The sequence below is a fragment of the Cydia pomonella genome, chromosome 21 (assembly GCF_033807575.1).
Source record: "Cydia pomonella isolate Wapato2018A chromosome 21, ilCydPomo1, whole genome shotgun sequence".
In the NCBI taxonomy this organism is placed as follows: domain Eukaryota; kingdom Metazoa; phylum Arthropoda; class Insecta; order Lepidoptera; family Tortricidae; genus Cydia; species Cydia pomonella.
In genome coordinates this window covers 7,181,096-7,202,795 of record NC_084723.1, presented here as the reverse complement: position 1 = coordinate 7,202,795, position 21,700 = coordinate 7,181,096, and the positions used below count along the sequence as shown (strand labels likewise).

General features: G+C 35.2%; 1 protein-coding gene across 1 annotated transcript in view; it reads right to left on the bottom strand.

Annotated features, from left to right (window-relative positions):
- Nucleotides 1-3,722: 3,722 nt before the first annotated feature.
- The window catches only part of LOC133529475 (dopamine receptor 1), a 172,980-nt gene continuing 155,002 nt past the window's right edge, over nt 3,723-21,700 (bottom strand). The window contains exons 4-8 of the mRNA XM_061867190.1: nt 20,012-20,192; nt 19,384-19,512; nt 15,159-15,404; nt 9,825-10,072; nt 3,723-9,265 (exon numbers count right to left, since the gene is read on the bottom strand). Of these exons, the coding sequence (XP_061723174.1) occupies nt 8,958-9,265; nt 9,825-10,072; nt 15,159-15,404; nt 19,384-19,512; nt 20,012-20,192 (1,112 nt within the window). The 3' untranslated portion in view covers nt 3,723-8,957. The remainder of the gene's footprint in view (nt 9,266-9,824; nt 10,073-15,158; nt 15,405-19,383; nt 19,513-20,011; nt 20,193-21,700) is intronic.

Genomic DNA, 21,700 nt, shown 5'->3' with positions numbered 1-21,700 from the left:
TCCCGAACTGGACGAAGAGAAGACCCGTCTCTTACATCAGCCTGCCACGCTCAAGGGCACGCTCCTCTTTCCTCAGCAACTTGGCAAAGGAAAGCAACATTTGCCTCGACCTATTAAAATCTGGAAAGAATAAATTACTTAGTCTTCCGAATTTGGATTAAGCTGTTTTGCAATGAAAACACTTTGTGGGAATTGCTTACCCAGAAACCAAAATCTGAATCTCCGGAACTATATACTCGTATGGCGACAATAAATTTCCATGCTGAGTTTTATAAATATCTATTTTAATTTTTGTAACAATCAGTATTCTGACACAAACCAATGCCGTCTTTTCTTCTCCTTCTTTTTTTCCCTACATTTCAAATTTAGTGCTCTTTTCAGCCAGAACTGTGTGTTGTCAGTCAAATTGTGCTACCTTTTAAAACATGTAGGTTTCATTACCTAACGACACAATATCCAGAAAAAAATGCTGAAATACAACTATTTATATTTGTAACTAAACTAATTAAATTAAAACATGTTTCATATTTCTAAAAAAAAAATATAACACTAAGAGAAATAAAAAGAAACAACGAAGTTATTACGCTAACACCACTAGATGGCGCTATGTGACAATGGGTCTCCTACATTTGAAGGCCTCTACTTTTTACATACAGGGAGTTTATTTAGTTGGCTGCAATAATTTACATGCTGAATATATAGGTCGTACTGAGCATTACCGTGGGACCAACCCCGAAATCGCGAAAAAAATATTTACTCTTCCATAGAATATGTCAAGCTCAGACAGCCAAAATGTATGAAACAGCCATTTTTTATTAGTCAAACAACATGAAGGAAGTAACTAAATATGGGTGCCACTATCAGGCCACACCATCTAGTATAACCTAAAGATTCTGATACTTACTTACTCCGTTGGCTCAGCGACCCAAAATGAGACTTGGCCTCCGACACAAGACAGCGCCACTTTTCTCGGTCCTGTGCGACCTCTCGCCAATTGTCGACTCGAAGCTCGCGCAGATCCGCCTCCACCATGTCGCTCCAGCGATACCTAGGGCGTCCGATAGGACGTCCTCCTGCTAGGCGACCCAGGTACGCTCTTTTTACGTTCCGATCTTCGTCCATTCTCTCAAGGTGGCCTAACCAACGGAGTCTGTGGGCTTTACTTTCTCCCATGATGTTAGGTTCAGCCACTAGGTCTTCAATCTCACGGTTCTTAAGGACTGTCCAACTTCCATCCGGTCTTCGTTTGGGGCCCAATATTTTACGGAGGATTTTCCTCTCGGCAACTAGCAGCATGTTTTCTTCCTTGAGTGTTAGTGTCCATGCTTCGCATCCGTAGGTTAGGATTGGGCGAATCACGGTCTTATAGATTCGGATCTTGGTGCGTCTGCTTAGAAGCTTGGACACTAACACCTTGTGAAGAGCTGCACTGCATCGCAATGTATTCTGGATCCTAATCTTTATGTCCTCGTCACGATTGTTGGTATCAGTAACGGTGCAGCCTAAGTATTTAAATTTGGACACGCCTTTGTACACTATATCTCCTACATTTAGGTTTTGGGGTGGAACACGGGTATTTTTATAGCGTCGCATGTGGAGATACTCAGTCTTTTCGTGTGATATACTTAGGCCGACCTTTTTAGCTTCCGTTGTTAGAACACTGACGCACTGCCGCACCTCGTCTACAGAGGCTCCAAGTAGGGCTATGTCATCCGCGTAGCCTATCACCTTATGGCTTCCATTTAGCTCTAGTCCCCCTTCCAGTAACAAAACTTTTTTTAGGACGTACTCCAGAACCAAATTAAAAAGCATGGGTGACAGTGCGTCGCCCTGTTTCAGCCCCGTAATCACTGCGAATTCCTCTGTCAATTCTCCATCAACTTTGACCAACATTTTACTGTCCTTCGTGGCGACTTCAATCATGCTTACCAGTTTTTGGGGAATCCTAAAGTATCTTAAAATGTTAAAAAGACTGTTCCGGTCAATACTGTCGTACGCTTTAGAAAAATCCACGAACACTGAGTGAATACTCTGAGCATACTCCCACTTTTTCTCCATCAACTGCTTCAGAAGAAAGATTTGGTCAACGGTGCTACGGTTTCGTCGAAAGCCGCACTGGTAGTCTCCTAAGATTTTCTCCGCATACGGTTCCAATCTCCTGAGTAGCACGTATGACAAAACTTTGTACGCAGTCGGCAGCAAGGCAATTCCGCGGTAGTTCGTGCACTTCCTCTTACAACCCTTTTTATGGACGGGGCATAAAACTCCTATATTCCATTGCCCTGGTTGCTGTTCTCCATCCCAGATTTCGCGCAGGAGTACATACAATTGGCTCTGTACAAAGATTCTGATACACAAAATAAATAGAATATAATGACTACTTTCTGGTTGTGCTTACATTGCCAAAAATGCGTCGCGTCGGACGTTGTGGCAATAAAAAAATGTCAAATATAAGATTGGGGGAATGTTTTTAAGACTAAGTATTTTTAAGCATGCTCTTTTTGTACTACTGATAGGTAAGTGTTTTTATTTCTTATACCTAGTCCGTTCCGTTCTACTATTTACATTGAACAAATATCTATCTCTGTCTGCGGTCTCTGTACCGCTAAATAGGTAATTAAGTACCAGTTAAGGGTATTATGTTTCGATCTTTATAGATTTTAGAATTTTCCCATACACTGCTTTATCTGAGCGACCAACTCCCTTACTTACTTTACTATGTCAGCCGTCAGAACAGCTTCGTACAGAGCACTCACATTTGTAGTCGCTGCGGGCACCGAACGAAACTAATAATATTTGCGACTGAAAATGCATTTTATTAATGCAATTGTATTTTTACAGGATGGCGATTGCTGCACTTTGATCCTGTAATCCAATTTGCGTTTTATACATTTATTTTTGACGACAGGCGGGAAACGTGCGATCGGAAAAAGTGAGGTGCTTTTCTATGCAATTGAATGACTCTGCAAGTTTAATTTCGAAACACTTTCTGAAAGTCAGACAAGTAATTTTGTTACTGGAAAGTTTGATTTGAGCTCAGAAATTTTACATTTTGTCTTTTTTTTTATCGATCTGTGAGTGTCATAAGTGACGTTTTTGATTGAAGATCATATGTTATTATAAGCATTGTTCGAGTTGGGCCGATAGTCCTACTTCCATCTGGGAAAGTATAGGGGGAGCCGATGCTAAACAAGCGAGTGAAAAATAACTACTTTAAAAAGTTATTTTGGGCTAGGAATCTCTTAGGTTCACGCCCGGAATCTAGGAGTTCTAGTCGTAATAAATAGGGTTAGGATAGAGTTCCCTTTGTGTGGCCTTTTTCGGGATTTTCCTATAATGTCGACCCTTCTAATCGTGCGTAACCTGAGATTTTGGATTGTGTATTTAGGACATTATTGAAATCCGGAGGTCGATTCCAATTGGATTTTTTTTTAGTTTTGAATTCGTTTTGACATGACCTTGACTAATTATTTGTCCTTACGTATAATTATTGATATCGAAACATAAATTCACGTTCATGCGTGCTCGCAATACATAAAAGGTTTCTTTAACATCATACACCATAACACTTAGCGTTATTTGCAATTAGACTTAAAGGGTTCTTGATTTGGAAGGGTTAAAGGGTGGATTTTTATCAGAACATTAGCCTCACAGTATTAGTTTCTATTTTGATCAGGTTCTCTAGAACTAAATTATTAACTAAAAATAAAACAATCAAAGAAGTCTTTTAAATATATTTACTTTCGACTAGAACCTTAAGATTAACATACCAAATGCCAGCTTTGGTTTAACCCATCAAGGGCTCAAGAAGCTGCTAAACATTTATAATTTATAAATTATGACTAACACTGCATTATATCTAACCAATTCATAATATATTTTACCTTCAACAGAACATTTTACAAAAGTTGTATGCAATACGAGTAGATACAGGTTGATTAAAAAACAATTGGAAAACGGATCGATCGAATAAATATAATTTTTCCATGAAACAATATTGATAAGTGAATTTATTTCATGTCGCATTTATTTTATTTAAATCGAAATCTCGGCACGTATCATATTCACAATTTCCGATTCCTATTTGTATCGGAAAACAATGAAATTTAAGCGCATGAACATGCTAATGTGATAGTGGGTTTACCTTATATTCTACGATTTGGTTGGGTTGATAGTTGTGTAGCTATAATATTATTTAGTTAGTAGCCTATTTGGAAAATGGGGATTAACAAAATAAAAGTTATTTTTTAGTTTGTAAAACCAGGCATTAGATTTGCTGGAAATACATAAAATTAAGACCTTTCTGACTGAATGTGGATGTATCTATTAAAATAATTTTGGATTGAAACTTTGGCCGGATACATCTATTAGAATAATAGAATTATTATTTCCTATTACATTAATTATACATCGTTTCCGTCAAGTGTGATCTTAGACTACAGTAGATATGAAAGCTTGTACTATTAAAATTGAACTATGTTTTATGAAAAGGTTTTTTTTTAAATTTCCAATGCAAGAAAATGATTGGAGACAATAGCTTTTAAAAAATATGTTTTCTCGTTGGTTCGCCTCATTATGGTCTAAAATATGGTAATTCGGAGATTTTCACTTAACTTTTTTCTTTTTATTACAAGTTTGACATGTTCGTATGTAACTAACTTTTTTTTTCAAATCTTGCAAACCATTTTTCAACCACTTCCTGATATCCGATTGAGCTGAAAATTTGCAAACATATGTTAGTCTGGTGACAATGCAAAATTATGGTACCATCGAGCTGATCTGATGATGGAGACAGGAGGTGGCCATATTTATTTAGTCGTATGACATTAATACAATTTGTGGTCGCTGTCCAAATATCTATATTTTACACCAAATGGGCTGCGTGATCGCTTAGGTTTAGTGAGTCCTGAGGATCTCCTGTGTACTTTCTGGAGGAGGTGACCATAGGAACTCTGTGATGAAACAACGCAACCTTATTGTGTTTGGGGTTTTTAGGATTGTCTCGATGAGTATTAATTGCCCGTGGTAAGAAAAGTACAGTCAGTGACAAAAGTTTGTACCAAAAAAGATTTTTTTCCAAAAACTTATTATTTTTGAAGTGAGTTGTATGAAAGTCTATATAAAAATTGCATCACTAGTTGTAAGCAATAAAAATAGAGATGCTATTTTTTTTATTATGTCTTAGGTTTTATGCTCACAGATAACAACAAATGACACAATCCTACAGCCAAGCTATAATTTTCTGAAAACTTTCTTACGAATTATATACAACAGTTATAAAACTCTTTTAAATTATATTGCTTAAGTCAGCTTCTAAATATATAATACTATCTTCGCTTTTTTACACTAAACTAGATTTACATAATTTTAATTCCCAGTAAAATTTGAAATCTCAAGATAAATCTTGTAATTTAAATTACCTGACTTACCTTCCAGGTGATATTAGCCTTTTATTTCCCAGTAAAATTTGAAATCTCAAGATAAGTCTTGTAATTTAAATTACCTGACTTACCTTCCAGGTAAGCCCTGTAGTTACGATTACATAACTTAGGTATCGTGATATGTCCTACGATATCAACAATACTTGACACTGTAAATTATATTACATTCGCTATTAATCTAATAATTACATATTTTTAAGTAATAAAGTTCAGTAGCGCTTTTCCCCATTAATTAAAATATATTCTACATTAAAACATCACCCTGTGTGCTATAATAAATATTGGTGCATTATATGGGAAATCGGAGAACTCGGTATTGTAGTCATATTGTACCTATTTACACTGAAAATTAGCTTAAACAATACTCTTCCAACTTCTAATCTGTTTCTAAAACTATGACATCGATGTAAAGATTTTTAAATACATTAGCAGTGTAGTTATATTTGTTGTAATATTTTTTTTATCTTTTCAAGTACCTCAGTTAAAAAAACGTTGGTACAAACGAAGAACAAAACAAAATTTTCAATTTAATACGAGTAGGTACTGAAAGTTTCCACGAAACGATATCGTAATTGATATGGCGGGACGGAAATTTTTGCAGCTATTTTTCCATACTATCGAATTGTTTCACGTCAATATTCCATTTATTTCGTCCTAAGACAAGCGGAAGATATATAAATCTGGATTGAGTGTACGGCCCGAAACTTCCTTATTTAGCATTGCCTACCATACCGAACATGGTATTATTTGCTTGGTTCAAAATTATTTTCGTTGCCTTGTTTCTGATCACTCTATCACGCTTATATTTGTGTTTTCTCTCAAATAAAAAAAGAGTGCTATATAACACGAGAAAAATTAAAACTAAATTTCATCTCATACATAAAGCTTCACTCCGTCACATTTTTTGGGAACAAAAACCAAGAAAACGATAGAATTTAAACCCGTTTAAGACTGAAAAATGCTTGTTTAGTAATCTGTGATTCGTAAGACAATTTACTAAACATATGGTGCTACTTTACCGCCCCCCTACAGCGGTAATTTAGCACCATATGTGAATATATCGAAAATTTTAAGAGCCACGTGCAAATAGATAATTCGCAACTAGTGTCGATTTAAAACACTCCATTCGGTAGTACTGTACTGTACTAATGTGTGTGTTTGGCTCTCATTAATGTTAGTTTTTCGGTATCATGAAGTTATCATTATTACAACTGATAACCAGAAGTATCTACTTATTCGGGGAATATAATTTTTAATTTTAATTAGTTTATAATAACCAGATGCGGAAAAAAAGCTAATTGTAAGTAATATTTCTTAACAAAAGTATAAAGTTGAATAAAAGGTCGTAAAAATGTGCAATTGAGACATTATTAAGATGCTTACTTTGGAAAAGTGAGGAACGGTGAAAAGAATTGCTGGAAAATAGAACGTTTCAAATGCCGTCGTTTAAGTAATAAAAAATGTTTTTTATTTTTTATTTATTTATGCGCAATCATAAAGATCGTCATAATGTTGTCCAACCTTCCGTAGACAACAACTGACGAGGAACTGGAAGAAACAGAAAATATCTGGTATACTTTCTAGTCTTAGTTGATCCCGGTGGCAATATTTTAAGAGTTATCAAAGACCACGAAGACCAGTAAGTGTTAAGTAAGCGTCATAATTTCATAGAAATTTGAAGTTTAAAATAACCCTTGCACTCTCTGGGCTGTCAAAATCGCTGCCAACATATCTTGGTCTGACTCTAAGCACTTATTTCATATATTTTTAAACTAACTCTATAATTTCTCAACATACACTCATTTATTGCGTTATAGTGTTATTTATCTGTTATTAATTAACCGAATCGAAAATAAAACAGTTATTCCTGGTATTCGGCATTTGAAACGTTCTCAAATGTTTACATGAAAATTCAGTAAATGGATAATTATAAAGCAAGTCATATTTGGTACGAGTATTAATTATAAGCTCATTAATTTAATGTACAATATTAGAAAGTGCATTTTACAACATCAATGGCGGTTTTACTACGTAGGCTGTTTGTACTAGGGAATCTATTCTTATTGTATTGAATATTTTTTAATTCTGATTATTTAATCATAAATTGCTAATAGCAACTAACTGTATAAACAAGATTTATCTCAAACAGATAGATTTGACCTCAAATTGGTTATTATAACTATCAAAAGAAAAATATAAAAACAAGCAATAGCTTTAATTCTTATGTACAAATATAGGCTTCGAATTTAAAGGAGAAAAAAACTAAGACTGTCGCAATGTTTATAACGCAAGTAAACGACATTTTTACCAATAGCATATGGACTATTACGGTACGAAGAGTGCATTTATATGGTAATATTTTATTAAGTCACATTTACCATTGGTAAGAAGTTCATTAGTTCGGTATGAAATATTTTTCCCGATTATACAATCCTTAAAATCAATGTGTTTTATTCCATCATCCCCCTTCAGCTGACGACATCACCGGATCATGTTTATATACTTGTATTATAGCTGGCATTTACATCATTTCAAAGGCATTGGAATTGAAACTTTATGTCAATTAATTAAATTTCAAGTAGACATGTCCCCTGCTGGAATTTGCCAGACGATGGATTAAGAAATGAGGACACTCTTTTTTGCTCAGAAAATTACGAAACGCTATACATAATTTTCGCTAAATCTCTGCTTCAAAGCGGTAAGATGTTTTAACGTCCGCTTACCACTTTTATGAATTAAAAACATCCAGCTTACTAAACTTACAATATAACCTAATACTTTATCATATATTTGCTCACCTCTTTAAATAAGTATGTACATTTCATAATTGATAATAGACTAAGATTATTTACAAAAGTATCACAGGAATTTTTAAACCATAATAAACATTGGAGTCTCAACAGTATTAAACACTTTGGTAAAAATAGTAACTTAAATTATAACAATGGCACTATTAATTAATATAAAATTAAAAACAACAGTATTAGGTAGCTAACATAATAAATACAATTATTATTAGTTTTCAGACACTAACATTAAATCAAATAATGTACCCAATAGTAAAAACCGATTATAAAGATCTCAAATTTCGCTTACCGGTTGACGAGTAGATTATGCCTCATAAATAACACCAAAGCTGAATTTTTCGTTTCATTTAGCCTAATTTAGTGTCCCACAGCTGGACAAAACTGACTTAAAAAAAAATTCTTAATTTTTTGCATTAAATATTAAATTTGACGTGACAACGGACAATCGGTCGATTTTTTGTAAAGGTCTTTTGGAACCGGTTTTGTGTGTCAGTACGGAGTTAACAGAAATAGGGTAGGCTAACTACCTTCAGACATACACTTTGGTGGTAAAAAAGAATTTATACACTATAATTTAATACTGAAATTTAAAGCTGAAGCTCTTGGAGACTAAACAATTCGTTCCACGATATGGACATTCGGAAGTTGAGCAACCCTACACCACATCGCTCCCGTCGAGTAGCTGGTTGTTGCTACCCCCGTCTTCTTGTCAGATGTGGTGGTCCCTGAGAGGCCGGACCGAGTCCGCTGAGGACCTCGGAGTCGGGTCCACTCCTGACAACCCTAGCGATCCACTTCTTCTCACTACCAAAGTCTTCGTCCCATAATCCGTGACGAAATTCTCGTTTCTGGTAGGTGTGTTGGCTCTGACGCTCTGGTACCCGCAGCATAAGGGGTACCTCGACGTTAAGATTTTCTTGAATGCCTCACGAAATTCCGTGTTGAATATTGAATAGATGATCGGATTAAACGCTGAGTTTGAATATCCGAGCCATGTCAGGATTTTGAATGCTAAGTCTGGAACAATGTTTGTAAATTAGGCAGTGCTCGTGAAATAATTAAAACATATTGAGGTTGTTTCACGGACGGATTGACTTTGTATCGGTGATAATCTAAACTAAAAAGATATAAGTATAATTTTATTCGGATACTATCCGGAACTAATATATATTATTCTTAGTGCCAAAAAATATTCCATGGCTTATTGTATGTTATAAAGTTTTATTATAAGTAAGTTCTGGTATTCAGGTAGAGAAAAACTCTCACTCAGAATACAATTGCGTCCTCGCCAGATACGCTAACACGAAAACTGAGCATTTCATACATGGATATACAATTCTATCATGGCAAATTTCTTTTGAATGCACATAGTGAAGCCATCTTACGCAGTTTACGGCACAACGCTGGGATATACACTTGATAGAAGCGACGCGACGCCACAAATTATCTTGCCAAATAGTCAATCCTGAAAACCAACTTTGACGCTGAAAAACAACTTGATAGTTTGAAAAGAAAGAGCATTTACAAAAAAAAAATTAAAGCGTTTATAAATTACTCAAATAAAATTCAGATTTACCAGGGATACACGTCTTGCAGAACGCCGCGACAATATTGACGCAGAAGAAAGGCACCCAACACAGCAGGAACACGCCCATGATGATGCCCACTGTGATTGCCGCCTTGTGGTCGGATACGTGGTACGGGGACGAGTGTACGTGCGTGTGGACACGTGTCCGAACGGATTTGGTCCGGTTGTCCGGCAGCTGGACGGTCCGGGTGACGGCTCGGATGGATTTTACGTGCTTCTGGGCGTAGCAGTAGAGTCTGTGGAAAAGGTTATGGAATCAGGTATCGGGTTTTACTTGATTTGTTCTTTAGATGAATTAACCAAGGAACAAATCAGATTATTTTATTAAATATTTTTATATTTGGGTTTTTAAAAAGTTCTTACAATCTGTGCTACTAACTATTTTTGCCAGCCAATTGTGTTCAAGTAAAAGGGTACCCAATATCAGTTCTTTATTAAGGAGAGTTTCTAAATTCTTTCTTTACGAGAGTAACATCTAATAAGTTATCATCCTTGTTGTCAACCAGCGATCTCGTAAGTTATTACTTACGAGATAAGATATTTCTTATCTTAAAAAATAAAACAATGCTAGAATACATTAAATATACTAAATAATATCATTAAATATACAATATGAGGCGTCGGTTTATGATAATTGCTCAGTACAAATATGAAATGTCCAATAATGTGATTTAAGCGCTAACCTTTTTCTATAAATGTATACCAAAACTTATTTTTGGTCAACTTTTTTAGTTAAAATGCTTTTATTTATTACCATCAATAATAAATAAATGTATATATTTATGGGTCAAAAACGTTTTTAGTAAGTAAGTAATTTTTAAGGTTTTGCGTCTCTTTTGTGTACATCAATTAATAACGGCTACTTATGCAGAGGCTTATGTGAGCGAATAACTCGCGATGCGACGCGGCGGGGCCCAACGGCACTCGCATTCACAACGAGATCGCCCACGTAGGACACTTTCATAGGTACCAAAGGATTGAATTCACCCGCGCCGCGCCGCTTCGCGTTCGCATGTTATTCGTTCACGTAAGCCGCTGCGTTACCCACCATCATGGACCCAATAGGCAAATTAAAAGCTGTATGATTAAAGCCTCATTAAAATGCGACCAAATAGTTAACTTTCGTATTGTCCGCAGGAAAAAATGCCAGTTTTCCCGATTTCTGTGAACTAATCTTCTGTGCTACACACATTTATTTAACTTACCTACATAGTCAAGTTAGATTTCATGAATTATGAGCAACCCGTCTGTTGTATGACATGACAAAAACAAGATATCACTTGGCCAACGTCGACGCGTACCGAAATCAGTTTTGATGAAATATTAGACCCATTTTCTAAACCTTTATCCTAGACAGGGAAACGTGACAGTGACAGATTTTCGTTAGTTTTATTATATTTTAGTTACGAAAACTAGGACATGGATCGGAGATTGATTTTGTTTAGTTTTGTAATCATAACTTTTTATACGTAATGGCTCTTCTACATGATGGCCCAGCGTAGGCTAGTCCTAGGGACGCATTTATGCGTTAGAGGGAGCAAGTGATATTGCTATCTCATTTCACCGCATAGCTGCGTCCCTTAGACTGGCCTGCGCTGGGCCATCGTGTAGAGCAGCCCTAAGAACATGAAACTTACAAATTATCGTAAATTTTGTAATTATTGTGTGCGTTTCTGTTTATTAATATCATCCGCGTAAGTAGTTAAAATCTTTGGGGTTGAATTATAAAAAAATCGTACATAAAGTGGAGTTCAATAGGGTTTGACTATATAGTTACTTAATGTAATTATTTAAGACATCTTTTATATATTTTTTATAGAAAATGATTTAGCATAAGTCAATTGAAATTACTACATGATAATGTCGCACTTTTTAAGGACAGCCATGATCTTATCAACAGTAGTTAAATCTATTATAAATTTCTAGTCATAATATTAAACGTTGTAACATGGCAAACCTGCATGGTGCAGTCACCGCGCGCACTGGCCGGTATGCCCTTTTTCGTTCGTCTTTTGTTTTCTAGGGGGAAATTGGCTCGATAATTTGAAGGCGTATCGCACAAATCAAATTACATTTATCTAATGTTATTAAAGCTTAAACGCTCTATTGTTATTTAAAAAAAGAATTCTTACTTAATGGGCTGCCTCTAACGCAGGTAAAGATTGTATATATGTAAAATAGTTTAAGTTCTGCTTGTGTTTTAACCTAATCCAAGTCTTATTTGTACGTCACTGGTTCTTGTAACAGAATGAGGCTTGGGTTAGGTTCCGACCCGAAATTTAAGAACGCACGATTGTTGCAGCCCTTTCTTCTTATCTAAAATTGAGGACTACTTATTTCTTGATAATTGCTGCTGAAGTTTTCATCTGCTTGCGCCTGGTGGGCCCGCGTAGCCTTCAGTAGCACCTGCTGCCAGTATTCATCGTTTGGCTCGATGAAGATTCAAGAATGTTAAGGCCAGTGACGATATTTTATTGTTTTGGTGTAGAATTGCGTACTGACAGATATTAGTTTATTTTATTGTACATATTTTTTTACAATTATATTTTTACTGTAAGAACCTGTTTTCATTTAGTTATTACCGCTTTAGTTAGCCGGTTACAACGTTACTTATTAATTATTTGGTGAAAATAATCTTTGTAAAATAAATATGTTAGTTTTTGGTCAAATGCTAACAAAAACTGTTATACAAACATACATACATATATGATAACATATTAGTTTACATTATTTGGCATTTGTATTGAACTTCACTTCACGTGTAGCTTTACTACATTTGAAGAAAATACATCTTTCATATTTATGTAATATTACATAGTTATAATGAAACAGTTTTATATATAAATTTAAGTTCAAGACAAAGGAAAACAAGAACTTTTCGATACAATATTATCTTTCAGACAATGCTTGTTTGATTCAATAAGCGAAAGATATCAAGTGAAACTTTTGCAAAGTTTCTAAATGTTGTCAAAGCACACTTCTCTTCAAACACGTATTTCTGTTCTACTAGACTACGTCTCATAGATTTAGCATATTAAGTCACGCAGTCACCACACCAAGGTATTACCAACTAAGTGATAAGTTAAGCTTAAGCGATATGTATACTAAGGGTGTTACCGTACCGTTAATGGTGTTGGATTTGTCTAGATAGAAACTATCGATCGATTGGTGTGGTAACAACCTAAGACATGCCAAATAACTTGTAGAGTCTGCCGGCCTAGCCAAAGTGACGATCGCTATTGCTACGACAACGAAACGCTTTATGTCTCTCTATCTCTCTTCCATATTAGTGCGACAGTGACAGTTCGATCGCTACGGAGCGTAAGCGATTTGCATGTTGGCTATCCGGCCAGTGCGGAATAAGTAGATAGGTAATGCACCTGGTTCCCTTATAATTCACGACTCTTCTCTTTCCGCACAGACTACTATTGGGAACGTGCAAAACACAGCGGTTGCAACTACGAGTATAAGCGCATTTTACTGTAATAATTCAATGAAAACTACTGAACGGATTTTTATCCAGTTTTCACCATTAAATAGAGTAATCCTTGAGGAAGGTTAAGGCGTATAATTTATTAACGTTTGTGTAAATTGGTTTAAATATAACTATATTTGCTAATGAAGTCGTAAAAAATCACGCTGGCTGAGAGCTTTAATTGACAACGCTGCCTAATCCGTTTAAATATAACAACACAATGTACTTATGGTGGAATTGTCTCTCTTTCAATGGTCCACAAAAAATCCGGAATGATAAGTGTTTATGTTTTAAGGATAACTTACTATACCCATTTTTATTTTCTACGAAGAGGTTATATATATTATTTATTATGATACCTACCTTAGTAGAATGGGAGTGCAACAACAAGCTTATAAAATTTATTCTATACTCGATCTAATTAATAATCTGTGTCTCCAACGAATTGTCTTTAGCGTTCAACATTTTTGGTAAAGACGCTAATTTCAAACAAAATTCAACGAGTAAATAAATAAAAACTTTTTAACAAAAAATAAAACCGACTTCAAAAATTACCAAAAGCGCCATACATGTACCTATAACATTTTAAGAGTTCCCTCGATTTCTCCAAGATCCCATCATCAGACCCCGACTTGGTGCCAACGGGACCATCTCGTGGTTATACCCAATCGATAAAAATAAAATTGAAAATCGGTTCACGATTCTCGGAGATATCAAGTAACATATATACAAAAAAACAATCTTCTCCTCCTTTTCTGAAGTCGGTTAAAAAACTAGAGACTACTCATATAATAATGTTCGTAACATTCTTAATTTAATGTTTAGTATGATACCTTAAAGGAAAGTTCCTATTCGTGTTTGTTCAAACGAAAACGTCACTTTTGACACCGACATATCCGATCCATATCGTATCAAGACCTAATATGTGACGAATCTTTAAGTTCGAATCAGGCCGAGTATCTCTGCTATGTAGTCACTTATTTACTTATTTTACTGTATGTACTTACTTATTTTGTACAATAACATGTTTATTATTTACGTACGTATTCAAAGTTTAAAACAAACACTGTTTACATCTGGTTTTATGTGAAAATATACCTACATATTTCATCTTGTTGTTGGTTTTGAAGTCTTTGAAACTCATATAACAAAGGACATTAAGTACAGGCAATTCGAGTTTCTTTTGTCTCGTACGTGACACCTCAACACAATAGGTCCCACGAATTTTAGATTTTCCTTTTTCGACACATTCGTGATTTGTTTGTATTCTTATTATACAATATGTAACTCCTTTTGTTTAAATAACACGTGTAAAGACAAAAAGGGATCTGTATTTTCTCGCAAATAGATTTATTACTGAATTATTCAACCGTCCCTTAGGTCGTTACGTCTATGAGTTTTTTCATGATAGCATTAAGTACCTATTTTTTATTGACACAATTCCTATAATATCGTAATATTTAATTATTCAAGTAACACCCGATAAGTCGATATGTGAATTCACTGTGTAATAAATATGATTTCTTTACATCTTTAGGTGTTTTGTCTAGGCCCCTCTGAACTGAATACAGAATGACATTTGAAGTGACATTTCCTATTTATATTGACGCACCACATAGACTTTTCATCTCGCGTTGTAAGAAACGAAAAAATATTAAACCAAAAGAAAGAGGATAATTTAAACAGTGCAGAAGAAAAGGAAAAGTATCCGTTTTAGAATAAAACAAAAACTACCAATTAAATTCAACACAGCTGAAAAGCAATATACAAAACAAGTAAAGATCAAATGCAACTGACTTTATTGCAGGATTATGTCCTATGAGAACTGTACACATTTGTCAACTCACCTGCAATATATACTGATCATAACGATACAGGGCAGTATGAAGGATATACAGCTCGAGACCACAGCATACGTCGGCGTCAGCACCAGCGCGCAGGTCGGGTACCGTGGCGGCCTCTGCGTGGCCGTGGCCTCCTCGTGAGGCCGGTGGAGGCCGAGCGAGATCGGCAGGAAGCTGACGAGGCCGGCTAGCAGCCAGATCGTGGCGATGGTCGCTACGGCCACGCGGCGAGTCACCCAACGACCGTATCTGACAATAAAAGTACGTTATTACGCTTTACGATATAAATACCTACAGTAAATTCTATACGTTTTTATGAACCCCTTCAGGACTTTAAATTTACCAGTCAAAAAACGAAACTGAAGTTTTAAAGCAATGTTCAAGTATGAAGTCTCTTTAGTTTGCCAACTCGATATCACATTCGTGGGAATCAAACTTGGAGGATTTAACTACCGGAGTCGCCTTTAAGAGCTTAACCCTCAGTCGAAACCTTCGGCCAGTGGTCATATGTATTGTATGGACTGACGTCTGTCTGACATACAAACATACGTAACGTACAAATAGTAATACATATTTTGACGTGCCCCTCCCCCGCAAAAATCAGCAGACTGCTTTGTACAGAAAATTATAGAGCAAGGCATCTCCAGTTGTTAAATCCTCCAAGGAATCAAACGTATTTAAATTTCATTGCAATTTTTATGCGAAAAGCAATTTAAAAAACGCCAAATGTTGTAAATGAGTGTAGCAATGACTTTGAATATTCTGGTCATCGTCTTAAAATATGAAATTAAATTTGAAGTCACTTCACTCGTGAAACTCCCTAATGTTATGATTTTCATTTAGAAAAGATGTCATCATTCATTATAACTACTTCAAAATTGTTATTAATTTTTAGTCTATTATTACTTTATAACAATATTTACATAAATATTTATTTACGTGGCAGCACCATAAATGTAGCCAAATATAGTTAGTTATCTAAACATACATAAATTGAAATACGATACGCATTGATCCAAAACATGACAACACATCTCAAAATTGTTAATTACCTACATTTCATTGTAACATATTAATTAACCAATCTCGATCAAATATTGAATTCGTTCATTAATCAGAGACTCATTACATTAAAATAATTGTTTCCACATTATTATTGATGAAACCGATTCTGTTTTAATAATTTGACAATGTTTATCATCGTCAGATCATTTTATTTTGATCCAACCTTAAAGGATAACTCACGCTAGAACAGTCTGATTTTCTATACTAAGTATCACGTGATCACCGGTTGCCCGTCAAAACGAGGTGTTCTAGCGTGAGCCGTCTTTAATTCATGCCATCAGCACGCACGACTATGTGCAAGCGAGATAAATTAAAAATCATTTAGGTTTTCGTTGCAACCTTGGTGATACAGATGTTCTTAGAATTACCTACATGTATAGTATGTATACCTTGCTAACAGAAAAAAAACATACCAGAAATTTAAATCAAATAATTACAGTTTACTTACACATACAACAGCTACTAGTTAATCGTTTATCACAATACTATTTTTAAAACCTAATTTATTTGATTGCAATTGATATTTCATTTTCCATAAACTCCTGTAGTATGGACATTCATACCTTACCTTTTGAGACCACCTGATACCATTTGGTGAACACCAATCAGCGTTAGCAACTCACAATGTAGGTAGTCTCAAAATAAGATGAAAACCACATCAAATTGTTAAAACATAATTGGGCTCAATATATCTAAACATAACATTCATTGATGTTTTGAGTTGCTATAATACCTTAGCAATACATCGGTATTGCTAAGGTACAATTATAGCGTAAGGCATCGGCCTTTGATCGTTGGGCCCATAAGCCTTTGAGCAATCAAGCAACTTGTCCCGAACTTGTAAACAACACGTAAAGGTTACATCCGGATTGAGACTACACCAGCATTGCTGCCGACCGACCGCATTGCTGCAAGAAATGTCAACTATCTAAGACATACACAATTTGACATGCGATGAGAATTGAATGTCAAAAAGGTAATTTTATCAAGATATTTTTTATGCAGAAATGCAGTTTGCAAAATTGTTTTGAAGTAATGTCTTGGATAATAGACATTTTCCGTTCTCCTGCAGCAATGTAGCACAGAAACGCTGGCTGCAGCAGCTGGTAGTCTTAATCCAAATGTAACCTTAAGTAATGCTTAAATCATCAATCTACGACCAGCTTTGTAGGTTGACAGGTTGAAATTTAAAGCAGAATTTGTAAAGTGCTCAGAGCGTTTGAGTTGTTTCTAGTTAAATATATTTTCTTTTCATTTTGACGAATATTGAAGATTGAATGGTGTTGTTCTGGACCCATTTACGTCAGCGTAGATGATTGATAACAATTTTCCTATAACAAGAGTTATTTAATGACGGAGACGTTCACTGCGGGACAAATCTTGAAGAACTCTTAACTGGTGCAGTTGAGATCGAATCTGCCAAAACCTAAGCTCTTTTACAGTGCGGGTGAGGCCTTAGCGACCTCAAATTTCAGTAGTTAATTAGATCCTTCGTAAGTTTGGCTAGACTAGGAATAGGTGTTTTTTTTTTGTAGTCAGTAAATGTTTAAAATACACTTAGCTTCTCTCGTTCCGACCTCTGGTTAAAAAAATATCTAAAAAACTTTAAAGGTCTCTTAGGCCTCAAAATGCACTAAATTTTATTTGAGATTAGTGAAGAGAATGGCACTTATCGCTAAATTATCGATGAAAAAAATCATCGTCTCATCGAACATCTTTGGTACAATATCTCAGGGAATCACTATAAAATTCTCCGATGTCCATCTTCAACTTTTTGGCAAGGTTTTTTTGTTAGGTTTTTCATAGTAAATTATAAAATAAACCTATAAGCACATGATTTTTTTTTGATAACACAACAATTAAGTATTCAAATTTGTAAACACTATCGATTATTCACGATCGATTTCGTATTTAGGTAACTATTATTTACATGCACGCGTGTTTCGGTTAAGCGTCAAGCGGTTGAATCGCGCGCCGCTCGCATCACGCTCAGTGCGGGTTTGAGATAACTTTCTTGAGCCGTGGAAAACCCGCACTGAAAAAAAATACTCAGTGCGTTTGAGACTAATTTAGAACTTAAATTTTTTTTCTGCACCAACGAGTCTTTATCATATGCGTTATAAGTAAACAGCGACATCTCCCGCACGAGAGAGATAACACGAACTTTTAGCCCCACAACAACGTGAAGTCGAGCTTGAGGCGGTTTTGCCTCAACCTGCAGCGAACGTGTGTAATTAGTCTACTGATACGACAAATAAATTTAATTTTTCACAACTTCAAAAATAAAATTACTTTGATACGAAGAAGTTGAAAGGGGTGACTCATTGTCACGGATGACACATCTGTCTTTATAATTTTAATGTCAATAAAAAAGCGCAAATAGCCATTTCCTCAAGTACAAACTACTATATAGTTTCTTACAAAAGTGAGCCAAAATGCTTCTAAATAAAGCCAATTTGTCATGTAAGTTGATATTTTTTCCTAATGGTTTCGTATTATGTTTCCGAAAACCTCATGCCTGACAGGTTTCCCAATTGAGCAGGCAAAGTGAATTTCTTGGCAGCTTTCCCTTAAAGCCTCTTTATAAACTTTATGAAAGCCCCTGAACTTAATTCAATCAGAGCTTTTTACATTTTCCCGATATTTGTAAATTTGAAGTTTCATAAAAGAAATAGGCTTTTGTATTGGATTTTTTCAATTAGGTAACAACAGCGGAGCACAAACAGCGGAAGATTAAATGTTTTAAAATTGAATACGAAAAGAGGATTCTAAGATTTTTTTTTTATAATTTATTTAATTTGAGTCGCAACTTGATTTTTATTCGTTTTAATCACGCCAGAATGAATGGAAGCATAAACAAGTATTTACAAACGTGTTATGTTTTCCTAGATATATTTGATAGCCTTTTGTATTGATATTACATAATTATACCCATTAACTAAAGTAAATACAATTCCACGTTTTAACGTGAGACTGTCTGTATGAATTACAATCTTAGGTGTTAAGCTTATGGCCATGTTTCTGGCAATCACTGAAAATACAAAATAATGACCTAAGGGATTCAATTGTAAAAGTAATCACTTCAGAGGATTCTCGATGTGGATATTTCAGTCCATATAAAAAGGTGCATGGTGCATCGTTAGATGGCTTATTATCTAGGTACCTTAGAGGGTCCTTGATGTGGATGTATCGGTCCAGAGAGATGGCACACAGGTTGAGAATGGAGGCGGTGGAACACATGACGTCACACGCGACCCACGTATCGCAGAACTGCTCACCGAATACCCAGTAACTGTTGAAATAAAATTCCTTAATAAGAATTTACAATTGAATCCACACCGTAGTTAACTGTTGCTCCACATAAGATGACTGCGGTGTATGCACCTTACGTTCAGATAATTATCACAAGTTTTTTAGTTAGCTTTCAAAAAGGTGCGACCATATTTGGCAAATGTGCCACTAGTATCCCATTCCTGAATACGTGAGGTGTAAGTAAATACGTTGCACGCTAGTAAACAACAGAGGGAGTTTGACAATTCTGTATCTACTGAAAATATACATATCAAGGACGACTCACGTTACAATGGTCTGGGTCCGGGCCAGGACACTTCTTTTTCTATAGAAAATATCACGTGATCACCGGTCATAGAAACAGTGTCGAACGCCCCGGCCCGGACCCGAAACGTTCAAACTTGTGTCATCCTTAATAAAAAAATACATTATTTACTTGAAGCAAAAAAAAAAAAATTTCGTTGTTGGGGCTTAAAATAACTCTAATAGCTGTAACATACCCCAATAAATCGTTGACTCCTGCGAACGTCATAACGGCAGCGGCGACCAGCATATCTGCGATGGCTAGTGAAGCCAGGAACAAGTTGCCGATGCGCCTCAACCCTCGGTCTGTGTAGATGGCGATGCATACTAGGATGTTGCCTGCCACGCTCAGGAATATAAGCAGGGAGAGGAATATGCCTGGGGACAAATTAAGTACATTAATAATTTGTATATTGTCCATCAGTAGTCAATCATTACCTAAACAGATACGATATTTTGCTAAGAGAAGCAAGCTTGTGGTCATGGATGGTTATCTCCATGCAAAGCAATCTTTCACGTAGTATTTTGAGAAGTAACTTTAATAAAAAAGTTGCGATACAGGATCGGCACATAATGCTTCATGTGTACAGTCGAGTACAAAAAACATATTCACAAGCCAGTTTTTTCAAATAGAAGGTATTTATTGATTTGAAATATGAATAATTGTTTTGAATTTAATCTATAAAGACAAAATGCTTCAAATTAATTCCTTAAATAAATAACATTCATTACAGCTGCTGCAGTAATACGAAAACTGAGTTTATGATTAAATCCCAGCCATTTATTAAATTCAAATTCGGTTTAGAATGCGGGTCTAGTTTTTTCCACCCGTTACGAGGAAAATAAATTGAATTTCGGTCCATTGTCGCCCATAAAATTATATTTTGGGCGATGCAAAAGGTAAAATTCATTTCGTTCGGGATTGTTGAATATTCCTCCCGAATCAACCGAAGGCCTATTGTGCTCTGGCGAGATTAGCAGTGACTAGGGTACAGACCAGGAGAATTGAAGGATCCGAATTTATAAAGAAATTTTGCTAAAGTAAGTACTACTACACACTAACTACACACTAAACTACACACTAAAGTAAGTATACTGAAAACAGTTTTAAGTTAACATTAAACATCGATGTTAACGTAGCCCATTGAAATGATACATTTTATCTTACATTCTAATAAGGGGCGCCTGATTTTTTTTATATTGATAGTGACAAAACTGGTCTTATCAAATCCCAGATTGTCACATTGAAAGCCTTCCGGGTCTTTGTACATTACTTGCCAACCGTGTAATTTTCGGGTTTATTTTCGTTTTTAAGATTGTTTCCTACTTGGGACTAATGTTATGGCAAAAGTGAATGATGCCATTTTTAGGGTTCCGTACCGAAAAGTTACAAAAAGTACCCATTTGGTGTAACTCTGTCCGTCTGTCCATATGTTTGTCACATCCAAAATATAAGCTACTTAAGCTATCGATTTGAACTAATCATGAACAACGCTAACCCAAACACATCGAAAATATTTTTTTTTATGAAGTATGGAAAATTATCAATAAAAGGAAAGGCCAATAAAGGGGCAAAATTTCAAAGGGGCTTTTGCTCAAATTGAACAAACAATTTTTAATTATGTTTTCATATTTAATTTTTTTTACATTGGTACCAATCACATTATTATATATATGACAGGAAAAATATAATCATAATATATGTCTAACTTGATAACTGTTTTTTAGTTAACAAAAAACATTTTCTAATTTAAATTGCAATTTAACCCCCTTTGTCGTCGTTTATTATATTTGAAACATATATGAGATTACACCAAACACATTATTTCTAAAAAAACAAAAATTGTTGAAATCGGTTCACATGATAGTCATAGTCAGTTATTAAT